The sequence below is a fragment of the Eschrichtius robustus genome, chromosome 2 (genome assembly GCF_028021215.1).
Source record: "Eschrichtius robustus isolate mEscRob2 chromosome 2, mEscRob2.pri, whole genome shotgun sequence".
Lineage (NCBI taxonomy): Eukaryota > Metazoa > Chordata > Mammalia > Artiodactyla > Eschrichtiidae > Eschrichtius > Eschrichtius robustus.
The window spans coordinates 169,621,517-169,641,311 of NC_090825.1; the positions used below are offsets into that span (position 1 = coordinate 169,621,517).

Below are 19,795 nucleotides of genomic sequence, written 5' to 3' on the forward strand. Positions count from 1 at the left end.
CTCTTCCCCGCCCACCCCCTCCGGAGGTCAAAAGCCTTGGTCAGTAGCACTGTGGCCTGTGCGGTGAGCCCGGGGGCTCCAGGTAAGGACTGGCTATAGGGGCGAAGGGCGCAAAGGCCCAGGGGAGCCAGTCCGCTCAGACGCCTTCATTCCTCCAGGTCGGCCTTGGTTGTTCCGCTCGCCAGCTCGCTGCACACATGGCCCTGAGAGGCGTCTATGGGCGGCTACTGAGCCGTGGACCCAGCCTGCGAGTCCTTCGTTCATGGAGCTCGGCGGCGACGCAGACCGGTCAGTGCCGGACCGGAGGTGGGATGGGGAGGGAGAAACTTGAGGCTCGGGGACTTCCCCGGGGTGATTTTCCCGTCCTGTGTTTGCAGAAAAAGGCGGGAAGACCCAGAGCCGATCAGCCAAGTGTAAGGACCCCTTGTCGCGCCGTACGTCTGCGGCCCTTGTCCAACTGTCTGTCTGTCCCGGATGGGCTCTGTCCCGGAATCCGAGGGCTGCCCAGGCGGGGAGGCAGGGCCGCTGAGGCAGTGAGTTTCCCCGAGAAAGGCCACTTTGTCAGTCCTGTTTGCAGCCCACATTTGTTGGGAGCGAAATGGGGGTTGAGGGATGGGGCTGATGATTCTGGGAGAGGGGAGGGTGTGGTGGTCGGGTGGGTAGGGATGAGCCCCACCTCCTCCAACTCTGCCCAGCCTCGCGGCCTGAGTTTGACTGGAGGGACCCACTATTGCTGGAGGAGCAGCTGACAGCAGATGAGATCCTCATCAGGGACACCTTCCGCACCTACTGCCAGGAGCGCCTCATGCCCCGCATCCTGCTGGCCAATCGCAACGAAGGTGCCCAGGCAGGCGGGTGGGCACCCTGGAGCTCCCGCTGCCATCTGAACCACACTCTCCACCATTCACACCAGCTATGCCTGCTCTAGCTGGGCCTTAGGGCACCTCTGGCCCTGGGTTGGGGCTCCAGTGGGCCAAGGCTGGGCCTGAAGTTGGGCATCTGTCCCTTTGCAGTTTTTCACCGGGAGATCATCTCAGAGATGGGGGAGCTGGGTGTGCTGGGCCCCACCATCAAAGGTAGGGACAAATTTCTCTCCACACTCTGCAGCCCCCACTCTGCCCTGAAAAGCCCCTTCCTTTCCTTGAGCCTAGTTTCCCAGTCTGTAAAGAGAGGCTGTTAATCCCTCTGTCTGAAGTGGCTGTGGGGATGAAACCCTCAAGTAAGGGCCAGCTTGGTACCCTCTCCTTGGGTGCCCCTATGTAGCTCTGTCTCTTGGGCCCCAGGAGTCACTGATCTTAGCTGGGCAGGGCTTTGTCCCCCATTGCCCTATTTCTCCCCTCCCCCACCCCCCCGCCCCCACCAGGGTATGGCTGTGCTGGAGTCTCATCTGTGGCCTATGGGCTCCTGGCCCGAGAGCTGGAGCGAGTGGACAGTGGCTACAGGTCAGCGATGAGTGTCCAGTCCTCCCTTGTCATGCACCCTATCTACGCGTACGGCAGCGAGGAGCAGCAACAGAAGTACCTGCCCCGGCTGGGTGAGCAGCTGCCTGTGGAGCCTGGTGGAAGGAAGGCAGTCCCAGTGGTCTGAAACTCAGGGGCAGGGCTATCCCAAGCTGCCTTCTGTCCTCACCCCAAGGATATTACCAGTGGCCACTCAGGCCCCCTGCCAGACCCTGGGCTTCACCCCCACATCTGATTCTCCTAGGTCTCTCTTTTTTTTTTTTCCCTAGGTCTCTCTTAACTCTGCCCCTTCCTCACCACCGTCATATCCCCCATGATTTGCTTTCTGTACTCCCCATTCCAGTCCAAAGTTTAAAGTCTTAACTTCCTAACTGGGTCCACAAAACCCCATGTGAGCAGGCCTCTGCTGATTTTTCCACCTCATCTCTGGCCACTTCCTTGATTGCTCCTTCCCAGCCACACTCAGCTACTTGGAATTCTCAGTTGTACCACTAGGCCTTTGCGCATCCTGGTCCCTCTACCAGGACTGCTCTTTACGCCTTTTCCTGCTTAACTCCTTTTCACTGCCCTTCAAGACAGTTTAGCCCACCCTTTCCTGACTTGTATTGGGCCTCACCCCATCATTGCATTGTGACTATGGCCTGGGTGAGACTTGTCCCCCCACCACCTGGGAGTGCTGTGAGGGCAGGGCTGGATCTGCCTTGGCCTGGCTCAGTGGAGAGGCTGACAATTTTCAGTAGAGGGAATGATTGGGGGAGAGGCAGCCTCGTGACCCTGTCTCATGCCTGCAGCCAAGGGGGAGCTCCTGGGCTGCTTTGGGCTCACAGAGCCTAACCATGGGAGTGACCCCGGCAGCATGGAGACCAGAGCCCGCCACAACCCGTCCGGCAGGAGCTACACCCTCAATGGGGCCAAGACCTGGTGAGAGGCCTGGGCGCCTCAGGCAGGTGGGCAAGGGCAGTGGGTGACGGCCAGACACCTCACTGCCTGTCCTGCCTCCAGGATCACCAACTCACCTGTGGCCGACCTGTTTGTAGTGTGGGCTCGGTGTGAAGATAGTTGCATTCGGGGCTTCCTGTTGGAGAAGGGGATGCGGGGCCTCTCGGCCCCCAAGATTGAGGGAAAGTTCTCTCTGCGGGCCTCGGCCACGGGTATGATTATCATGGACGATGTGGAAGTGCCAGAGGAGAATGTGCTGCCCAAGGCGTCTGGTCTGGCGGTAAGCAGCAGCCACCTTGGGAGCTGGCATCAGGTCACCTGCTGGTTCTCTTTTCTTGGGCAGGCACCATGCTAGAGACCCAGCTGGGGAACAGACACACATGGAGTTCACACAGTAGTGATTTGGAGAGGCTCTGCCTGGCTCACTGATGTGCAAAAGCTGCCCCATTTTGGTGACCATCTCACTCATGCTGGCTCTGCCCAGTACATATAGGCCTGAACCAGCTTAATCCTTTGATGCATGTGTATCTTCCTGTCTCCTTACATCAGCCCCTAGGTCTGAGCATCCAATCCAGACCCTGGGCTGGGTAGAACTGTATGCAAACCAAGAGTGAGCAGGCAGTGAGCAAGACCTTATGTGCATGAGCTTTGGTGTCAGGGCCATGTGTGACTTAAACAGTTGCCCTGAGTCCCCCTTGTTTACACTGACTGCATGTCTTGGGTGTCTGGGGAGGGGGCCTCCCCCTCCTAGTTAAAAGTTAGTTCTGCACAGGCTTCTCATCTCCTCTTGGTGGGGCTGAGGCCCCCTCTGAACCCTGCAGGGTCCCTTCGGCTGCCTAAACAATGCCCGCTATGGCATCACCTGGGGTGTGCTTGGAGCTGCTGAGTTCTGTTTGCACACGGCCCGGCAGTACACCCTGGACAGGTGTGTAGGGGCTGCCATGAGAACTCCTGGGGGGGGTGTGGGGGCTTGGGTTCCGTCTCTTACCCCCCCACCCCTGGCCCCCACCCACGAGACCTAAGTTCCCTGCTCTGTGAAATGGCTGAGGAAGTCCTTCTGAGCAGTGAGGGGCTCAGTCAACAATAGGGCCAGAGTGAGCTGCATGGGGGCTGAGGCAGCATGGGAAGGCCCTGGGACAGGACTGGGGAGTAGGGCCCTCCTTGTATTTACCTTGACCCTGACCACATAGGATCCAGTTTGGTGTCCCACTGGCCAAGAACCAACTGATTCAGAAGAAGCTGGCGGACATGCTCACCGAGATCACACTGGGCCTTCATGCCTGCCTGCAGCTCGGCCGCTTGAAGGATCAAGACAAGTAGGGGCTGTGTGTCTGGGGAGGAAGCGGGAGGCAGCTGTGGTGGGAGGACCCAGTGCCCCTTCTGGGCATGGTGGCAGCTGGCCCTGGAGAGAGAGGTCCTTCCTGCCTGGTGGCCCTTTGGGACCCATCCCTTCCTGCCTCTCCCTCATTACAAGCTGTGTCTGTTGCTGTGACGGTAACCCTCCTCCCCAGCTGGGTTTGCCCAGGGTGTAGGGATGCCTGGATGCCCAAAGCAGGGTCAGTTCTTTATAATCCAATGCTCGTTACACGTCTGTGCTGTTTTCAGGGCCACCCCGGAAATGATCTCCCTGCTGAAGAGGAATAACTGTGGGAAGGCCCTGGACATTGCCCGCCAGGCCCGAGACATGCTGGGAGGGAATGGGATTTCTGATGAGTATCACGTGATCCGGCATGCCATGAACCTGGAGGCCGTGAACACCTATGAAGGTGGGGGCCAGATCCCTGGGGTGGGGTTCACAGTGGCCTCACGTCTGGGGAAGAGGACAGCAGACCCAAGTCCTACTCCCAGCTGTCACCAGTCGGCAGCATGACCTGGGGCAAGTCCCACCCTGTGTCCCTCATCTGGAGTGGCCCACACTGGGACCGTGGAAGTAAACCCTCCCAGTCCTTTCCTCCATTATGCTCCAGGGGAGGGATGTTCCCAAGCCTGCTTACGGCTTCTTCAGGCATTCCCAGAGCGGGGCCTTAATGCCCAGCGAGCTGGTGGATGCAAGGGAGTGAGAGTGCAGCTACACACAGGAACCACCACTCCATTTTATGTGGCGTTTGCACCTGACAACTAGTTGTGACTCGCATGGGGCCCAGAACCCCTTGCCTCATGGGAAGACAGACATAGAAAAAGATAATTAAAAAGAATAGAGATGTGGGGAATTCCCTGGAGGTCCCGTGGTTAGGACTCGGCCTCTTCACTGCGGTGGCCTGGGTTCAAGCCCTGGTTGGGGAACTAAAACCCCACAAGCCGTGGTGCAGCCAAAAAAAAAAAAGAAAAGAGGTGTATAATTCCAGTGTGAGTCACACAGAACTGGAGGGAGCTGTAACAGGCACTCAATCTCTTAGGGAGAAAGTGGGACCATGTTAAGCCTTGAGGGAGGTGTAGGAGCTCCCTGGGCAGAGATGGTGAAATAGCGTCCATGTGCTATTCTGGATGGGACATTCCAGAAACAGCAAGAAGGAGGGCTGGGGGTGGGGGTTTCTACAGGCATGACAATGACCCAGAGGACAAGCAGAGGGCACCTTCAGATAGTTTTACGCAGGGGAGGGACAGGGTCAGATTTGCACTTTAGGAAGAAAATAGAATTATTTTGCTCCATAAAAGGGAGGCCATAATCTCTGCCTTCCACCTCTGGAAGCTGAGGAAGAGCAAATGAGAACACTGAGGGCTGTAAAGTATTACTTAGACATGTGGATGTGGGATGGGATGTGGAATGTGGGGCGTGGGGCGGTGGCTCTAGGATGGGGGATCATCTGGGACAGGCAACTAACTGTCTGATGTTTGCTTTCCCATTCCTCCTGTGGGTGAGAAAGGGCCTGACCCATTTCTGCAGAGCTCATCAGCTCTTTCCACCTCTGTGGGAAGAAAGCATGGCTGGGTTGAAAATCAAACGTTTAATCAACCGTGTGGGGTTGGGGTCGGGTGCATCGGGGAGCACCAAAGCTTGGCCCATGGTGAGGGCTGGACTCGCTGCAGTTTTGGGCCTGGCACAAGGAGCTTTGGGTTGGTTGGTCGGTCGGTTTTTGCCAAGATGCATTACAGAACTCTGAAAAACAATTTTCTCAGCATGGCCAGAACGGTGGCCTCTGAGCCTTCCCTTGGTGGCTGTCACTAAGGGGGGCTCTCCTGGCAGCTGTCAGCATTCGCTGTCTTTGTGGGTCTGTTCTTCTTCCAAAGTAGTAGCCTGTGGGGAGACATGAAGATTGACTTTAAAGGGAAGTTGTGAGCTGTTAAGACTCCAAACCAACTCTGCATTTATCTTGCCCAGGCACTCATGACATCCATGCTCTGATCCTCGGAAGGGCAATCACAGGGATCCAGGCGTTCACAGCCAGCAAGTGAACCCACTTCACCTGGGAGCCTGGATGGTACCAAACCCCTTCCCAGGGAGATACTGCACTCTGAGCTTAGCCAGGGAGGTGGCAGATGGAGCCAATTCTTCTGGTGGGAAGTGAGAGACGCTGATTTTTAAATATCAAAATTTCCCTTTTGAAGTCATTCAAATGTGTTCCTTAAAAAGAAGATGGGACTCTCTGTACTGAGTTTCTCAATCCAGTTTTAACTGTGGACGGGAACAGACTCCACTCACCTTGGAACAGAAGCTCCCTTTGACAGGGGAGCAGGGAGAGGGAAGGAGAGTGACATGGAAGCAACTTGTGAGACCCACCTGGTGTCTGACTACGCAGACTACCCCCTCCACACAGCAAGAGTTTACTCTGCGCCCTCTGACCCTCCCATCTTAGGGTAAGTGCCTTATGCTGGACGTTGGAGCAGAGTGAGGGGGAAAGAGAGAATAATAAAGAGTCTGCATGTCTGAGCCCACAGTGTCGGACCACAGTTACTTGTAACCACCCGAGAAGTTACTTCAGTCACAGGGGAAAGGAACATGTGTCGGGGCTGTGAAGCGCGCTGGGATCTGGTGGGGATTTCGGCCGCCCCAGAGTGATCCACGCCTGAGTCTTGGGCTCAGCTGTAATAAATAAACCCAGTTAGGCACTGCCAGGGCTGAGGGCTGAGGGCAGAGGGGACTTTGTCCTTTCTGTCACCACAGAGCTGACGCACAGTGTGGGAAATAACGGTCCAGCTTCTCAGTTCGGACTCAACACATTACAGGGGAGCACGGGGCCACAAGTGGGATGGCAAGAGCCCCAGGGCTTTTGCAGTAATAGTGGCCCCTGTGGGGTTTAGGGCCCGGCGGTGCTAACGTCCTTGTTCTCTGTTGACATTTACTTTCATCTTAGCCGCTACAACTCTCGTTCCTCCAGCGGGACCCATGTGAATGTGTGAGTTCAGTCATACCTCAGGCTGGCCGCACAGGTCTTTGTACACGGTCTCCACGGTGTGGCACACTTCTTTGAGCTCTGTTTCCAGGTGACTGATCTTTGCCATTTTTTGGGTGAACTCTTGGAGCTTTTCCTGAATGATCTTGTTGTGGTGATTATAAATCTGATACATCCTCTCCTCTAGCTTCTCTGTTAGGTCTGAAACCTTTGAAAGAATAAGATGTGTTCTTGGAAAGTCAAACAAGAGGCATCACAAGACATTTGTTCTAGCTGGCTCTTTCAGATTTCTGCAATTTATCTTATAAAAGTGGTAAAAACAACTCCTGTGACTGGAGGTGAAATTGCCTGTATGTTAAGTTTTTCTTTTTAAAAAGCAAGGTGCGGGAATTCCCCGGTGGTCCAGTGGTAAAGAATCCGCCTTCCAGTGCAGGGGACGTGGGCTCAATCCCTGGTCGGGGAACTAAGATCCCACATGCCGTGGGGCAACTAAGCCACGTGCCAGAATTATTGAGCTCCCACACCTCAACTAGAGAGCCCGCGTGCCACAGAGCCCACGCACCACAACTAGAGAGAGGAAAACCCGCATGCCACAGCTAGAGAGAAGACTGCGCGCCGCAACTAGAGAGAAACCCGAGCAGACCGCGCGCTGTAACGAAAAAGATCCCGCGTGCCTCAGCAAAAATCCCGTGTGCCGCGACTAAGACCCAACGCAGCCAAAAAAAAATAAGGAAAATAAATAAATAAAATAAAATAAATATTAAAAAAAAAACAAGGTGCAAAATTATGTATATAGTATAAGCTCAACCAGGTTAGGAGGAAAGTACATAGAACAGAGACTGGAAGAAAACATGCAACAAAGTGGCTTCTAGGAGGTGGTATCATAAGGGTGTTTTTATATTTTTTTCTGCTATGTTATGTTTTTCTCTACTCTCTAAATTTTCTATGTACAAGGTCGGTAGAGATGGTGGGGGGCAGGGAAAAAAGTCAGCCTGTCATTGAGAGATGACATGTGGAATCCATAAGCTGTCCAGCTCACAGGACCCATTACGCATTTTGAAGAAGCATTGGCGGCGACAGCCATTAACACCAGACCTGAACATAACATCAGGCTTTGTTAGACATAAGCCCCAGCCATGTCCAGGGACCTCCACTCTCCTGTCACAAATCATTCGACTTCTGGAGGACAAATGGGTGTGACAATGCATGTTATGCCTCAATGCCCTCCTGCCACAGCCATTAGTCCTGGCATGAAGTAAGGGCCTGGGCTGTGGGTGCAGATGAACCTTGGCTTCTTATCCTGGTTCTCTCACTTGGGCAAATTATTTCCAAACCTTACTTTTCCCATCTACAAAGTGGGTCCAATCTCTTCTTTGCAGGATAGTTGTAAGGGTGAAATGAGGTACTGCGTGCAAGTTGCCTAGCACCGTGCTGGGAACATAACTGTGGTTCATTCCCTCCCCTTTCACTTTTTACATAAAGAACCTCCTCCCCTTTCCTTGGGGCTTGGCAGTATGTGGGGGGAAATCCGTCACCTTGATCCTGAGGCTGTCTCTGAAGTTGGTCATGAGGGCATGGTCCTTCTGCCTGCTCTCGTTGATGTTTTCGATCAGCTCCTGGGCCCTCTTCTTCAGGATGTCGATGCTCGAGTCCAGAGAGGAGAAGTAGGGTCCCGACTTCCCTTCCAGCATCATCAGCTGGCGGTTGGCACTGGAGGTGGCCATAGAGGGGCTAGAAACCTGACTTCTGAAAGTATAGGAAACTGAGATCAGTGCCAAACTCTGTTGACAGTGGCTGATCTGAATTAGCTCCGTGGTGGGAGGAGAACCTGTGTCGTGTGTCTCTCGTGGGTGACACTTGTTTATTTCATTCACACATACACCCCCACCCCACCCCTGAGAGGCAGGGATGGCATCCCATCTTCTAACTGTGAAAACAGACCCAGGAGCACAAACAAAATCTGCCCAAGTTTCCAGAACAAGAAGATCTGCCTGACTGCAAAGCCCACAGTCGTTTTATTACACAAACTTGCTGCTTTGAAATGAGCATCAATAATATTAAAAATAGTTTAGATGCTTTCTTAGATGATCTTCCTGTCACCAGCCTGCTGAATCCCTTTCCATCCCTTTCTAAACCTACTTAGTGACGCTCATAGCAGCATGCAGACCACCTGGGGCTAGTGTACCTGCGTGTCTCTGCTCCCATCAGGTAAGGTGGCCTGTCAAGAGGTAGTTATGTTAAAAAATAAAAATTTAAAAAATACCCCTCAAAAGAGTTAGTTATGTTTGGCCCACATTGTACACATGACTATAATTATGCAATTCATTAAATATCGTGTTAGCTAGTGACATGCGAAAAAGGGACAGGTGTCTAATAAAGCTAAATGGAATGACTAAAGATGACCCTAATAAAACATAACTATTAAATCAAGTGTGGGGGAGACAGCTATATATTGGGACATATATAATGTAGAACATAAAAATGTAGAAGGATTCTGCATACAGATCGCTTTGTCAAGGCCTGTAAGTTTTTGCTCTGCTATAAAAACACAAAAGTGGAAATTGTGGGTAATGCATTATGAATGAGGTTTATGCAAAAAAAAGAAAACAGTTGCAATCTGATCAGCAGACCCATTGGTGTTTTAAATTAAGCTAAAATGTTTAAGGTAAGCTGCTTGTTTTTTTGGCCATTTCTTTGCTTTATCTGCCATGCACCATGCTAAAAACTACATGCCTCATCTTGCTGCATCCTCACAACCACGCTTTGGGGCCTATTCCCATCATCTTTACCTCATAGCTGAGGGCACAGGCTCAGCGTGGTTGTGTCACTTTCTCAGGATCACCAGCCAGTCTGTGCAGAGCCGGGTGTGGCGCCCAGTTGGCCTGACCCCCAGCCTGTGTCCTGCTTCCCCCAAAGTTCTCAGTTTCCTCCTCGCCCCCTGAGGTGCTTCCAGCTCTGAATGGCTGACTCAGAGGTGCCAACACAGCAGTTCCTCAACACACCAGTTCACACACAACCATAAAGTCAGGCATGACTGCAAGCCAGGCACAGCTACTTAGAAAAACATGTCTTGATTTTTGGATGCTTCCTCCATACAACTATTTTTTTGACTTCTCCCTGACTGCCTGAGCTCTTCATTTTGGCTCAGGATGCAAGCACAGTGAAACCGGGGTGCATGAGAGCCAGGCTCTCATTGACACAAAAGTCCTCAGGCCTGAGACGCCGGCTGTGTCCTTGTCCTCGTGTATTCCTTACCAGAAGTTTTCTTGCCCCTGGGCCTTTGCATTTGCTCTCTGACTGGGAGACCTAGCCCAGACCACGGCATCTCAAAGCCGCCTATGACCTATGCTTGTCACTGTCCACACCCTTATCTCCCCATTTATCTCTGCATTCCCAGCATCCAGCACATAGTAAGTCCTCCACTGTCTGTTGAATGAGTGAAGGATACTGATCTAGTCCTCCCTCCTCTGGCTTCACACAAAGCATGCAAGTTCATCTGCCTCCAAAGCCAGACACTTGTGTTCAGTGCATTTGTCAAGATGAGAAAGTGTGCCTCTGATCAAGGCAGACATTTTATAGCAAAGCCTTATATCAGCTAGAAAACAACAGACCAACTAAAGTCTCCCTGGGTATTCTTGTTAAAAAACGTTTTGCTGTCCCCGGTACCTACCTCTCATGGGAAGAATAATAAAAGTGCATCAAATAAATGAATGAATGACTAGCAAGGGCTTTCATTACCATCCATGCTTTCATGTCTCCCAAACTTCTGAGCTCCCAGCAAGGTACCTGACTATCCCCAGGCCCATTCCACTTGGCTGTCCCAGAGGCATTTCAAACTCCTCTAAATTTGCACAGCAGGGACGTCCCTGGTGGTCCAGTGGTTAAGACTCCATGCTTCCAGGACTTCCCTGGTGGCACAGTGGTTAAGAATCCGCCTGCCAATGCAGGGGACACGGGTTCGAGCCCTGGTCTGGGAAGATCCCACATGCCACGGAGCAACAAAGCTCATGTGCCACAACTACTGAAGCCCGCGCACCTAGAGCCCGTGCTCCGCAACAAGAGAAGCCACCACAGTGAGAAGCCCACGCACTGTAACGAAGAGTAGCCCCTGCTTGCCACAACTAGAGAAAGCCCGCACGCAGCAATGAAGACCCAATGCAGCCATAAATAAGTAAATAAATAAATAAATTTATTAAAAAAAAAAATAAAGACTCCACGCTTCCAATGCAGGGGATCCCTGGTCGAGGAACTAAGATCCCACATGCAGGGCAGTGCGGCCAAAAAAAACAACAGCAAAAAAAACTGCACACCAGCCCAATGTTGTCCTCCCTCCTCATTTCATTGAATGACACCAAAAGCCACCTGGTTCCCAAGCCAGAAACTTAGCAGTCAGCCTGGAGCCTGGCTTCTCTCTGTCCTTCCAAATCCTGTCACAAAATCCTTTCATTTCCACCTCCTTAATTTCTCCCAAATCTATCCTCTCCTCCCCACCCAACCATTCACAACCCCACGCCTATCATTCTCATCTGGGCCCTAGTGACCTTATAACCGCAATCTGATGTCCCACTTCTGCTCCACAGCCCACAAGAGCCCCCACCAGCTGCAGGAGCAAGTAAATTCCCTAGCACAGCACACAAGGCTTTCCAGGGCCCTGGCCTGCACTTTCTCTTTTCACCCTCCACTCCCAGCAACTTGAAACCTTCCACAGTTTCACCAAACTCATCAGCCTTTGCCTGAAATGATTTTTCCTTTCTGTCAACTTCACAAGGCAACTTTTGGAGCATCCTTACCTCAACATTGCTTTCTAATCACAACACTGCCAGTTTGTACACTAGATTCCCCCCAGGCGCCATGCACACTCTGGGCAGGGACTGCATTGCCTTCATTCCAAAGGCATCACAACTATTTGCCGAATACCGAAATGAATGAACTGCTGCTGGAGCCAGAGCCAGATGTAACATTCTTGCTCTTAAGCCACTTTGCACCCAAAGTTGCTTTGTTGTCCCAACAGTATAGGATTCTGAAATTAAAATCGATGATAGAACCAGGTGCTTCTTTTTGTGTAATTGCTCACAACCTGCTTGAGCTGCTAACTGTTCAAAGTTGCTCCTTTTTCAAGCTCAAGGGATAAAGCTGGAACTGGTCTTCGTGGCAGCTACACAAATGGTGAAAAATCAGTGGAATTCAGCTCACTCAAATTTCGTTATGGGACAAAGGCCTGCATCAGATGTCTGCAGAGAGCTTCTTGGTTTTCCCCAACCTCTCCTTTGGGGATTTATTCCTTTCCATTTCATTTTTCTTAATACTCAGCAGCTGCATATTAATCAGGATGCTAATGAATCATAGGCTTCCCTGGGCCTGCATTCACCAATTAACTTTAATAAACAAAATGCACCGTGTCCTCTCCACTGGCTTCCCCCCATTCCCGGGCCTGCCTCTGTTGCCCAACCCTGGATGGAGGCCAGGGAATGGAAGTCAGCTCAACACAGCAGGCCGCGTGTGCACGGGGTAGGGCAGTGGGGGGTCGGGATGGGGGCTGTGAACACATCCCTCCGCTCATCTATGACGGTCTGTCCTTCTAAGGAGTACCTAATTCGGCTTTGAGGATTAGGACCTAGTTCCCGAGAAGAGCTCAGGCTGGCAGGGGGCCCGGGAACTGCGGAGGAAATGGGTTTAAGCGAAGAGACCATCTGTTCGCTCCAGGTAAAGCTGTGATTGGCAGGCGTGTGAGCCAGAGCCACCCGCTGGTGGGGCCCTCCCTCCGTGGCCTCTAACGGATATACAAGTAAACAATCCGCCAGCCACTTATGACCACCGCAGGCGGCAGTCCCAGGAGGGGAGGCAAGCTAATCAAACATTCAAGGAGGAACACAACAGAATCTTTGGCGCTTGGGCAAAACGATGTTTTGCTGAAGTACAGCCAGGAAGGGGGAAGGTTTGAATCGAAGCTGCGGAGCCCATTCCTTTCACCCTCTGCTCTTCTCGCCCGAAATGTGCTCACATTTTAATCATGTCACTGAGAGTCTGCTGCTATTACCAGATCTATTAACTGGTCCTCGCACTGGTTCTAGTTCATCTGCTTCTCAGCCCAAAGCTCTTTTGGAACTCCTCGAAGTCTCTCAATGATTCGCAGTTGTCTGTGTCTCCTCACCACTTAGATCCCAGTCTAAACATACTATTTGCAGGAAGGTGTTATCAAACTACTTCAGTTATTTCCTTCTTTTTTTTCTGGTCTCCAACTGACTGCACACACCTGGAAACCATTCCGCCCTGCGGTGTGGTTTACAGCTGAGGAACCTGGGAGGCAAGAGGAAGCTGGCTTTGTGCGTGCAGTCCTCAGGCGCCCTGTCCTGAGCCTCGTTCTATCCCCAGGTGAGCTCCTTCACTGAAGCAGCACCATCTCCAGCCCCTGGACCACCCCCCCCCCCACCCTGAATTCTGCGTCAGAAAGTCCAACCCCTATCTTGGATGCATTCATGTGTATGTCTCTGGTCACCTCAGACTCAACAAAGGCAAAATATAACTTGTGCTTCTGCCAGCTGGAAACTGCCCCAAGCCAGAAAGCGGGGAGCAGTAGTGGCAGGGGAAGCCTTGATTTGTAGTGTCTGCCGATTTCCATGGTGCAGAGACTCCCACTATAGCCACTTTCAAGCTACTAACATGAAGTTGCTAAATGCCAGGTCGGGAAGAGATGTGTAGAACTGGCTCTTGCGGGCAGGAGCTGGCTCCAGCACACCGCAGCTGGGAGACGTCCTCAGCTCATTCCCTTCCTCATGCCTCACTAAACGACCCCCCTCATCTTCTCTCCATCTGCCCTGCTAGATGCCACCCCTGAAGAAGCCTCCCACCTATCTCCCAGGTCCACTCATGCCCCCTCCCACCCATTCTTCACAGAGCAGCCGGTGTCTTTTTATAACAGGAACCTGAGCATGTTACTTCTATGACCCAGCCATTCCCCACCTAGGTATCTACCCAAGAGAAATGAAAACTTGTACACGGGTGTTCATAGCAGCATTACTCACAAGAGCCAAAGAGCAGAAACAACCCAAATTTCCATCAGCTGACGAATGGATAAACAAAACGTGGTACATCCATAATATAGAATATTATTCAGCCACACAGAGGAATGAAGTTCTGATACATGTTACAACAACATGGATGAACCCTGAAGACATGATGCTCAGTGAAAGAAGCCAGTCACAAAGGACCACATAATTGTATGATTCTAGTTATATGAAATATCCAGCAGAGGCAAATCTGTAGAGACAGAAAGTAGAGTTGTGGTTGCCAGGGACTGGGAAGGACGCAGGGACTGGGAGGTGATGGTTAAGGGGTCAAAGGATTATTTCAGGGCAATGAAAATGTTAAAAAGTTGACTGTGGTAATGGTTGCAGAGCTCTGTGAATGTACTAAAAACAATTGAATTGTACATTTTAAGTAAGTGAAGTGTGTGGTATACGAATTATATCTCAATAAAGCTGTTACCAAAAAACCAAAAATCCTTAGGATCAAGTCCACAGCCGACAAAATGCCCTGTGACCTAGCCTGTGCTGAGTCCCCCTCTGGCACTCACTCCCCTGCCCACAAGGGAAACATTTTCCTACTTCCTGACCTCCTCCGTGTCAGTACTTGTTCAGTATATGCCTTTCCTGTCAGATGGAAGCACTTGGGAGTGTATGAGCATGTCTGTCAGCGTACCCTGGCTGTCACTGCTGCCAATCACAAGGCCTGACATGCTGGCCTTCCCACTGTTTTGTGAACGCACCAGGCCTGCTCCTGCCTCAGGGACTTGGTACTTGCAGCTCCCTCTGCCCGGAATGTTTGGGGTCCTGGGCGCCTCCTGGCTGGCTCCTCCTCACATGACCTCCTTAGAGATCTCCAGCTACTCTAAACTCCCTGCCACTCTAGTTGCTCCTTCTCTGTTTTGTTTCTTCACAGCACTTGCCACCAAGTGAAATCACATTTTAAAAAAAATTATCTACCTTTTAGAAAGGCAGCTTGGCAATAGACCCAGGATAGCCAACACAATATTAAAGAAGAATGAAGTTGGAAGACTGATGCTACTTGATTTCAAGACTTACTATAAAGCTGCAGCGATCCAGATAGTGTGGTACCGGTGAAAGAATAGAAAATAGGTCAATGGAACAGAATAGAGACCCCAGAGATAGACCCACACATATAGAGTCCACTTATCTTTGACAAAGGAACAAAGAAAATTCAGTGGAGAGAGTCTTTTCAACAAATGGTGTTGGAACAACTGGACATCCACATGCAAAAAAAGTGAAGTTGGACACAGACCTTGCACCTTTCACAAAATTTTTCTCAAAATAGATATCATAGCCCTAAACTAAAACACAAAACTATAAAACTCCTAGAAGATAGCATAGGAGAAAATCTAGATGGCTTTGGGTTTGGTGGTGACTTCTTAGATACAATATCAAAAGAAAAAATTGGTTAGTTGGACTTTATTAAAATTTAAGGGCTTCCCTGATGGCGCAGTGGTTGAGAATCTGCCTGCCAATGCAGGGGACACGGGTTCGCGCCCTGGTCCAGGAAGATCCCACATGCCGCGGAGCAACTGGGCCCGTGAGCCACAATTACTGAGCCTGCGCGTCTGGAGCCTGTGCTCCGCAACAAGAGAGGCCGCGATAGTGAGAGGCCCGCACACCGCGATGAAGAGTGGCCCCCGCTTGCCGCAACTAGAGAAAGCCCTCGCACAGAAACGAAGACCCAACACAGCCATAAATAAATAAATAAATAAATTTAAATAAATAAATAAATAAATAAATATTTTTAAAAAAGTTAAAAAAAAAATTTAAAACTTCTACTCTGCAAAAACACCATTAAGAGAATGAAAAAACAAGTCGCAGATTGGGGGCAAATCTTTACAAAACACAAATCAGATAAAGGACTGACACCCAAAATATACAAAAAACTCTTGAAACTCAGCAATAAGAAAACAAAAAATCCAATTTAAAAATAAGCAAAAGATCTGAACAGATACCTCACCAAAAAAGATATACAGATGTCAAACAAGCATATGAAAAGATGTTCAACTTCATACTTCGTAAAGAAGTTGCAAATCAACACAACGATACCACTACTGCCTGTTAGAATGGGGAAAATCCAAGACACTGACAACACAAAATGCTGGTGAGGATGTGGAGAAACAGGAACTCTCATTCATTGAAGACAGGAATGTAAAATGGTTCAGCCACTATGGAAGACATTTTGGTAGTTTCTTACAAAACTAAAAATACTCTTACCATATGATCTAACAATTGTGCTCCTTGGTATTTACCCAAAGGAGCTGAAAATTTACATCCACACAAAACCTGCATATGAATGTTTATAGCAACTTTATTCATAATTCCAAAACTTGGAAGCAACCAAGATGTCCTTCAATAGGTGAGTAGATAAATAAACTGGGGTACATTGTGTAAATAACTAAGTGCGTATTACTAAGTGAAAGAAAGTCAGCTCCAAGAGAGCAGGAATTCTGATTTGTTCACTATTGCATCCCCAGCATCTAAAACAGTGTTTGGGTAAAGAAGACCCTTGATAAATACTTGGTGAATAAATGTACAAGACAAAAATGTCTTTTTAAAGTCATCCGTGACACTCCTCTTTCTCTCACTCCAACATCGAATCTCCTAGCAGTTTATGTTAGTTCTATCTTCTTAAATCTATCCAGAATCTGACCACTTCTCATCACCTACATGGATCCACCCTGGGTCCAGTTAGGGTCATCTTGCACATAAATTATTCCAACTGCCTCATCACTGGCCTCCCTGCTTCCAATCCTGCCCTCAATAATCTATTCTCTACACAGCAGCTAGAGGGAGCCTTTTAGTCCAGAGGACTACAAACTTCTATAAAGGGCCAGATAGGAAGTCTTCTGCTTTGCGGGCCATATGGTCTCAGGTGCAACAATTCACCTCTGCAGAAGCAACCCTGTTCTAATAAAACTTTATTAACAATAGTCCTCACCCTGCTGTAGTCACTTCCTGTCACTCTTCTATTCCAAATCTTTTCATGGGTAATTATCATCCAAAGTCCCATCACCTGTCTGACTGTATCTCTTACTATCTCCCTCTTACTCATGCTGCTCCAGCATAGTCCTCCCTCCGGGCCTTTGCAGCTGCTGTTTCTCTGCCTGGAGTGTAGTCCTCCTTACCCTCATGGTTCACTTGTCACCTCCTCCGTGAAGCCTTCCCTGACCCTCTGATCTAAACTGGCCACCTGGACCACCTAGAGGGGTGGGATAGGGAGGGTGGGAGGGAGACGCAAGAGGGAGGAGATATGGGGATATATGTATATGTATTGCTGATTCACTTTGTTATACAGCAGAAGCTAACACACCATTGTAAAGCAATTATACTCCAATCAAGATGTTAAAAAAAAAAAAAAAAAAAGAGCAGCTTCTAAGATCAATAGAGTCTGGTGGGTCTAGGAACATGAGCCCTGTTGGTTTTCAGAGTTAGATATTTGGGGAGCTTATCTCTCCAGTGTATGTCTTAAAAGTTGAAATGCCTGAGGAGTGGGTTTGAACCCTTCAGTCCTCAGGGAGAGGTTCCAGGGTTTGAGTTCCCTCCTGCCTGTGGGACATAGCACTGGGGGTGGGGCATATGGTGAGATTGTTTCCTAGCCTTTCCTACCCACTTTGATGTGATTTTCTTCTCATTTGCCTAATGTGTAGTTATTACTCAGCCAGCCTGTAGGTTTTTTTTTTTTTTTTTTTTTTTCAGCCTGTGGGTTTTTATAAGAGGAAGTTGTTCCATGTGTAGCTGTAGACTCTTGGGAGGAGGGGAGTTCACAGGCATCATGGGGGGTTGGCCAAAAAGTTCGTTCGGGTTTTTTCTGACCATTTTATGGAACACTCGAACAAACTTTTTGGCCAACCCAATACGTAGCTGTCTTGAACAGGAACTGCTATATGATGTTCTTAAGCAATTTTTTCTTCATTTTCAAATGAACTCCAGGTATCTCAGGGCCTCTTCAAAGCAATACTTGGCTGGATTAATTTAGATTGGTTAATGCATATATATAAAAGTTGTTTTGTAGTTGTTAAAAGCTTATTTTATAATTTAGACTTAGCTGATTTAGACTGGCTTTGCATCAGAATAAACAAAATGTATTTTATCAACTTAAAAATAAATAAATAAATAAACTGGCCACCTGTCACTCTCTATTTTTTCCCCCAGAGCACTGAGCATCCCCTGACTACTGCATATTCCCCAGTTTACAGACGTTCCCCTAGAATGTCACCTCACTGCTGTGTCCCCAGCACTTCCATCCCAGGCACATGGGAGATGCTGGACGGGTATGTGCAACAAATGCGACAAGAGCAGACACTGGTAGGGTCTTGTGGAAGAAAAGGGTTAATGAGAGGGACTCAGGGGTCTGTTTGGACTCGATGGGCCGGGTTCTTCCTCACCTAGCTGGCCCTCGACCAGCCTCCTCTTCGCGGCTCTCCTCGCCTTGCTGCTGCTCCTGGCTCTCCCCCAACAGCTGTGGCTCCTGGTCCTTGCACTCTACCTGGGGCATGTCCACCTGTGAGCACGGCCAGCGCTTGAGAGGTCGAAGGAGAGCGAGAAGTGGTCAGATCCCCCTCCTCCCGCCCCTTCAACCCTGGGCACCTCTGTCTGCCGCTGCGGCATGTTGGGGATCCGCAGAAGAGACGGGGGGTGCTGGGACGGGCACCACGAGGACCGCGGGGATCCTGTGCCTGGAGCACAGGAGGACTGAGGTGGGGAGACCTGGAGGGGGCGGGGTGAGGACAGGTGTTCCGGATGGGGTGCTGGGGAGCCTGGGCTAATTGGTGTGCGAGTCGGCTCAAGGCCTTCAAGGAGGGAAAAGAGGTAGCAGAAAAAGAAGAAGAAAAATGGGTGAGGCGCGTGGATGTCTGAGTCTGTCTCTACCCTACTCCTGCCACTCGCCATGCGTGGAAGTCGGTCTGGCCTGGGCTGTCGGCGCGTCAGTCACACAATCAGTCGGTTAGTCAGGGCCCGGTAGGTCAGTCAGGAAATCGGAGCCCAGCCGGGCGAGGAGGGGCCGCGATGGCAGGAGACAAGCGGCAGGGCTCGGGTTCGTCGGGGAAGCCCAAGATCGCTGCCATTCCCTGCCCGTCCGCCTGCCGCCCGCGCGAAGGAAACAAGCGCAGCTTACTCCCTGCCGCTCCATTCCGTCTTTTCCCGCCTTCTTGTTCGCGCCCTCTGCGCACGCGCTGCCCCGCCCCCGGAATGCCCCGCCCCCAAGATGGGCCGCGGTGCGCACTCCTGGCCCCGCCTCTTTCTGGGAACTTGCGCGCGCAGTGGGGCGGGGACAGCCGTTAAGTGGCGGTTGGGCTGTCTAGGGGCTGCGCGCGCAGCCGGCACCGCCGGGAGGAGCCTGTGGTCTCTGAGCGCGCGTGTGCGCATGTGTGAAGTTCCAGGGCCCAAGGTCAGTAGGGGAATCCTGAGAACCCTCCGTTCATTCCTTACGTTTCTGTTCATCTGCTCTGCCCGGAGAAGTCTTTCCAATAAAAAATTCTGACCTTTGCTGTCCCTTGATTACGACCTATTGCCCTCAGTGAAAAAGTTTATGCAGTTACCACCTTGAATCAGAGTTACCTGCGCTCCAAAACCAGAAGCTCCTTGAAAGCGTGGGGGCCTGGCCCTTAAGAGTTGGGCCCATACCCCTTAATAATAATAGTAGTAATAACAATAATGAATTAATAGTGACAACAGTAATAGTAATTGGCACACAAGGAGCCACAGACTGGGAGAAAATATTTAACAACTTGTATCCAGTATCTACAAAGACCTCTTGCAACTCAGTGAGACAGAAAAAACCCAGTTAAAAAATGGGCAAAGGGCTTCCCTGGTGGAGCAGTGGTTGAGAATCTGCCTGCCAATGCAGGGGACACGGGTTCGAGCCCTGATCTGGGAAGATCCCACATGCCGTGGAGCAACTGGGCCCGTGAGCCACAACTACCGAGCCTGCGCGTCTGGAGCCTGTGCTCCGCAACAAGAGAGGCCACGATAGTGAGAGGCCCGCGCACCGCGATGAAGAGTGGCCCCCGCT

General features: G+C 50.6%; 2 protein-coding genes across 6 annotated transcripts; one reads left to right on the top strand and one right to left on the bottom strand.

Moving 5' to 3' along the window:
- The first annotated feature begins 12 nt into the window (after positions 1-12).
- On the top strand, positions 13-6,267 carry GCDH (glutaryl-CoA dehydrogenase). 3 transcript variants are annotated; one of them, XM_068536852.1, is made up of 12 exons: positions 13-82; positions 159-288; positions 378-434; positions 696-839; positions 1,014-1,076; positions 1,364-1,534; positions 2,252-2,381; positions 2,463-2,679; positions 3,221-3,324; positions 3,590-3,715; positions 4,005-4,165; positions 5,719-6,267. In XM_068536852.1, exons 2-12 carry the CDS (start codon positions 198-200, stop codon positions 5,790-5,792), a joined length of 1,338 nt encoding a protein of 445 aa, XP_068392953.1. In that variant the 5' UTR covers positions 13-82; positions 159-197; the 3' UTR covers positions 5,793-6,267. The 3 variants fall into 3 exon arrangements, with proteins under 3 accessions (XP_068392953.1, XP_068392954.1, XP_068392952.1); XM_068536853.1 differs by having other exon boundaries at positions 378-413; XM_068536851.1 differs by lacking the exon at positions 5,719-6,267 and having other exon boundaries at positions 378-413; positions 4,005-5,439.
- SYCE2 (synaptonemal complex central element protein 2) lies at positions 5,371-18,916 on the bottom strand. Of its 3 annotated transcripts, none has more exons than XM_068536854.1 (5): positions 18,899-18,916; positions 18,168-18,301; positions 8,266-8,476; positions 6,750-6,938; positions 5,371-5,634 (listed from the first exon to the last, which is right to left on the bottom strand). In XM_068536854.1, exons 1-5 carry the CDS (start codon positions 18,911-18,913, stop codon positions 5,587-5,589), a joined length of 597 nt encoding a protein of 198 aa, XP_068392955.1. In that variant the 5' UTR covers positions 18,914-18,916; the 3' UTR covers positions 5,371-5,586. The 3 variants fall into 3 exon arrangements, with proteins under 3 accessions (XP_068392955.1, XP_068392957.1, XP_068392956.1); XM_068536856.1 differs by having other exon boundaries at positions 18,168-18,283; positions 18,899-18,915; XM_068536855.1 differs by lacking the exon at positions 18,899-18,916 and adding an exon at positions 18,370-18,398 and having other exon boundaries at positions 18,168-18,283.
- Between the last annotated feature and the right edge of the window lie 879 nt (positions 18,917-19,795).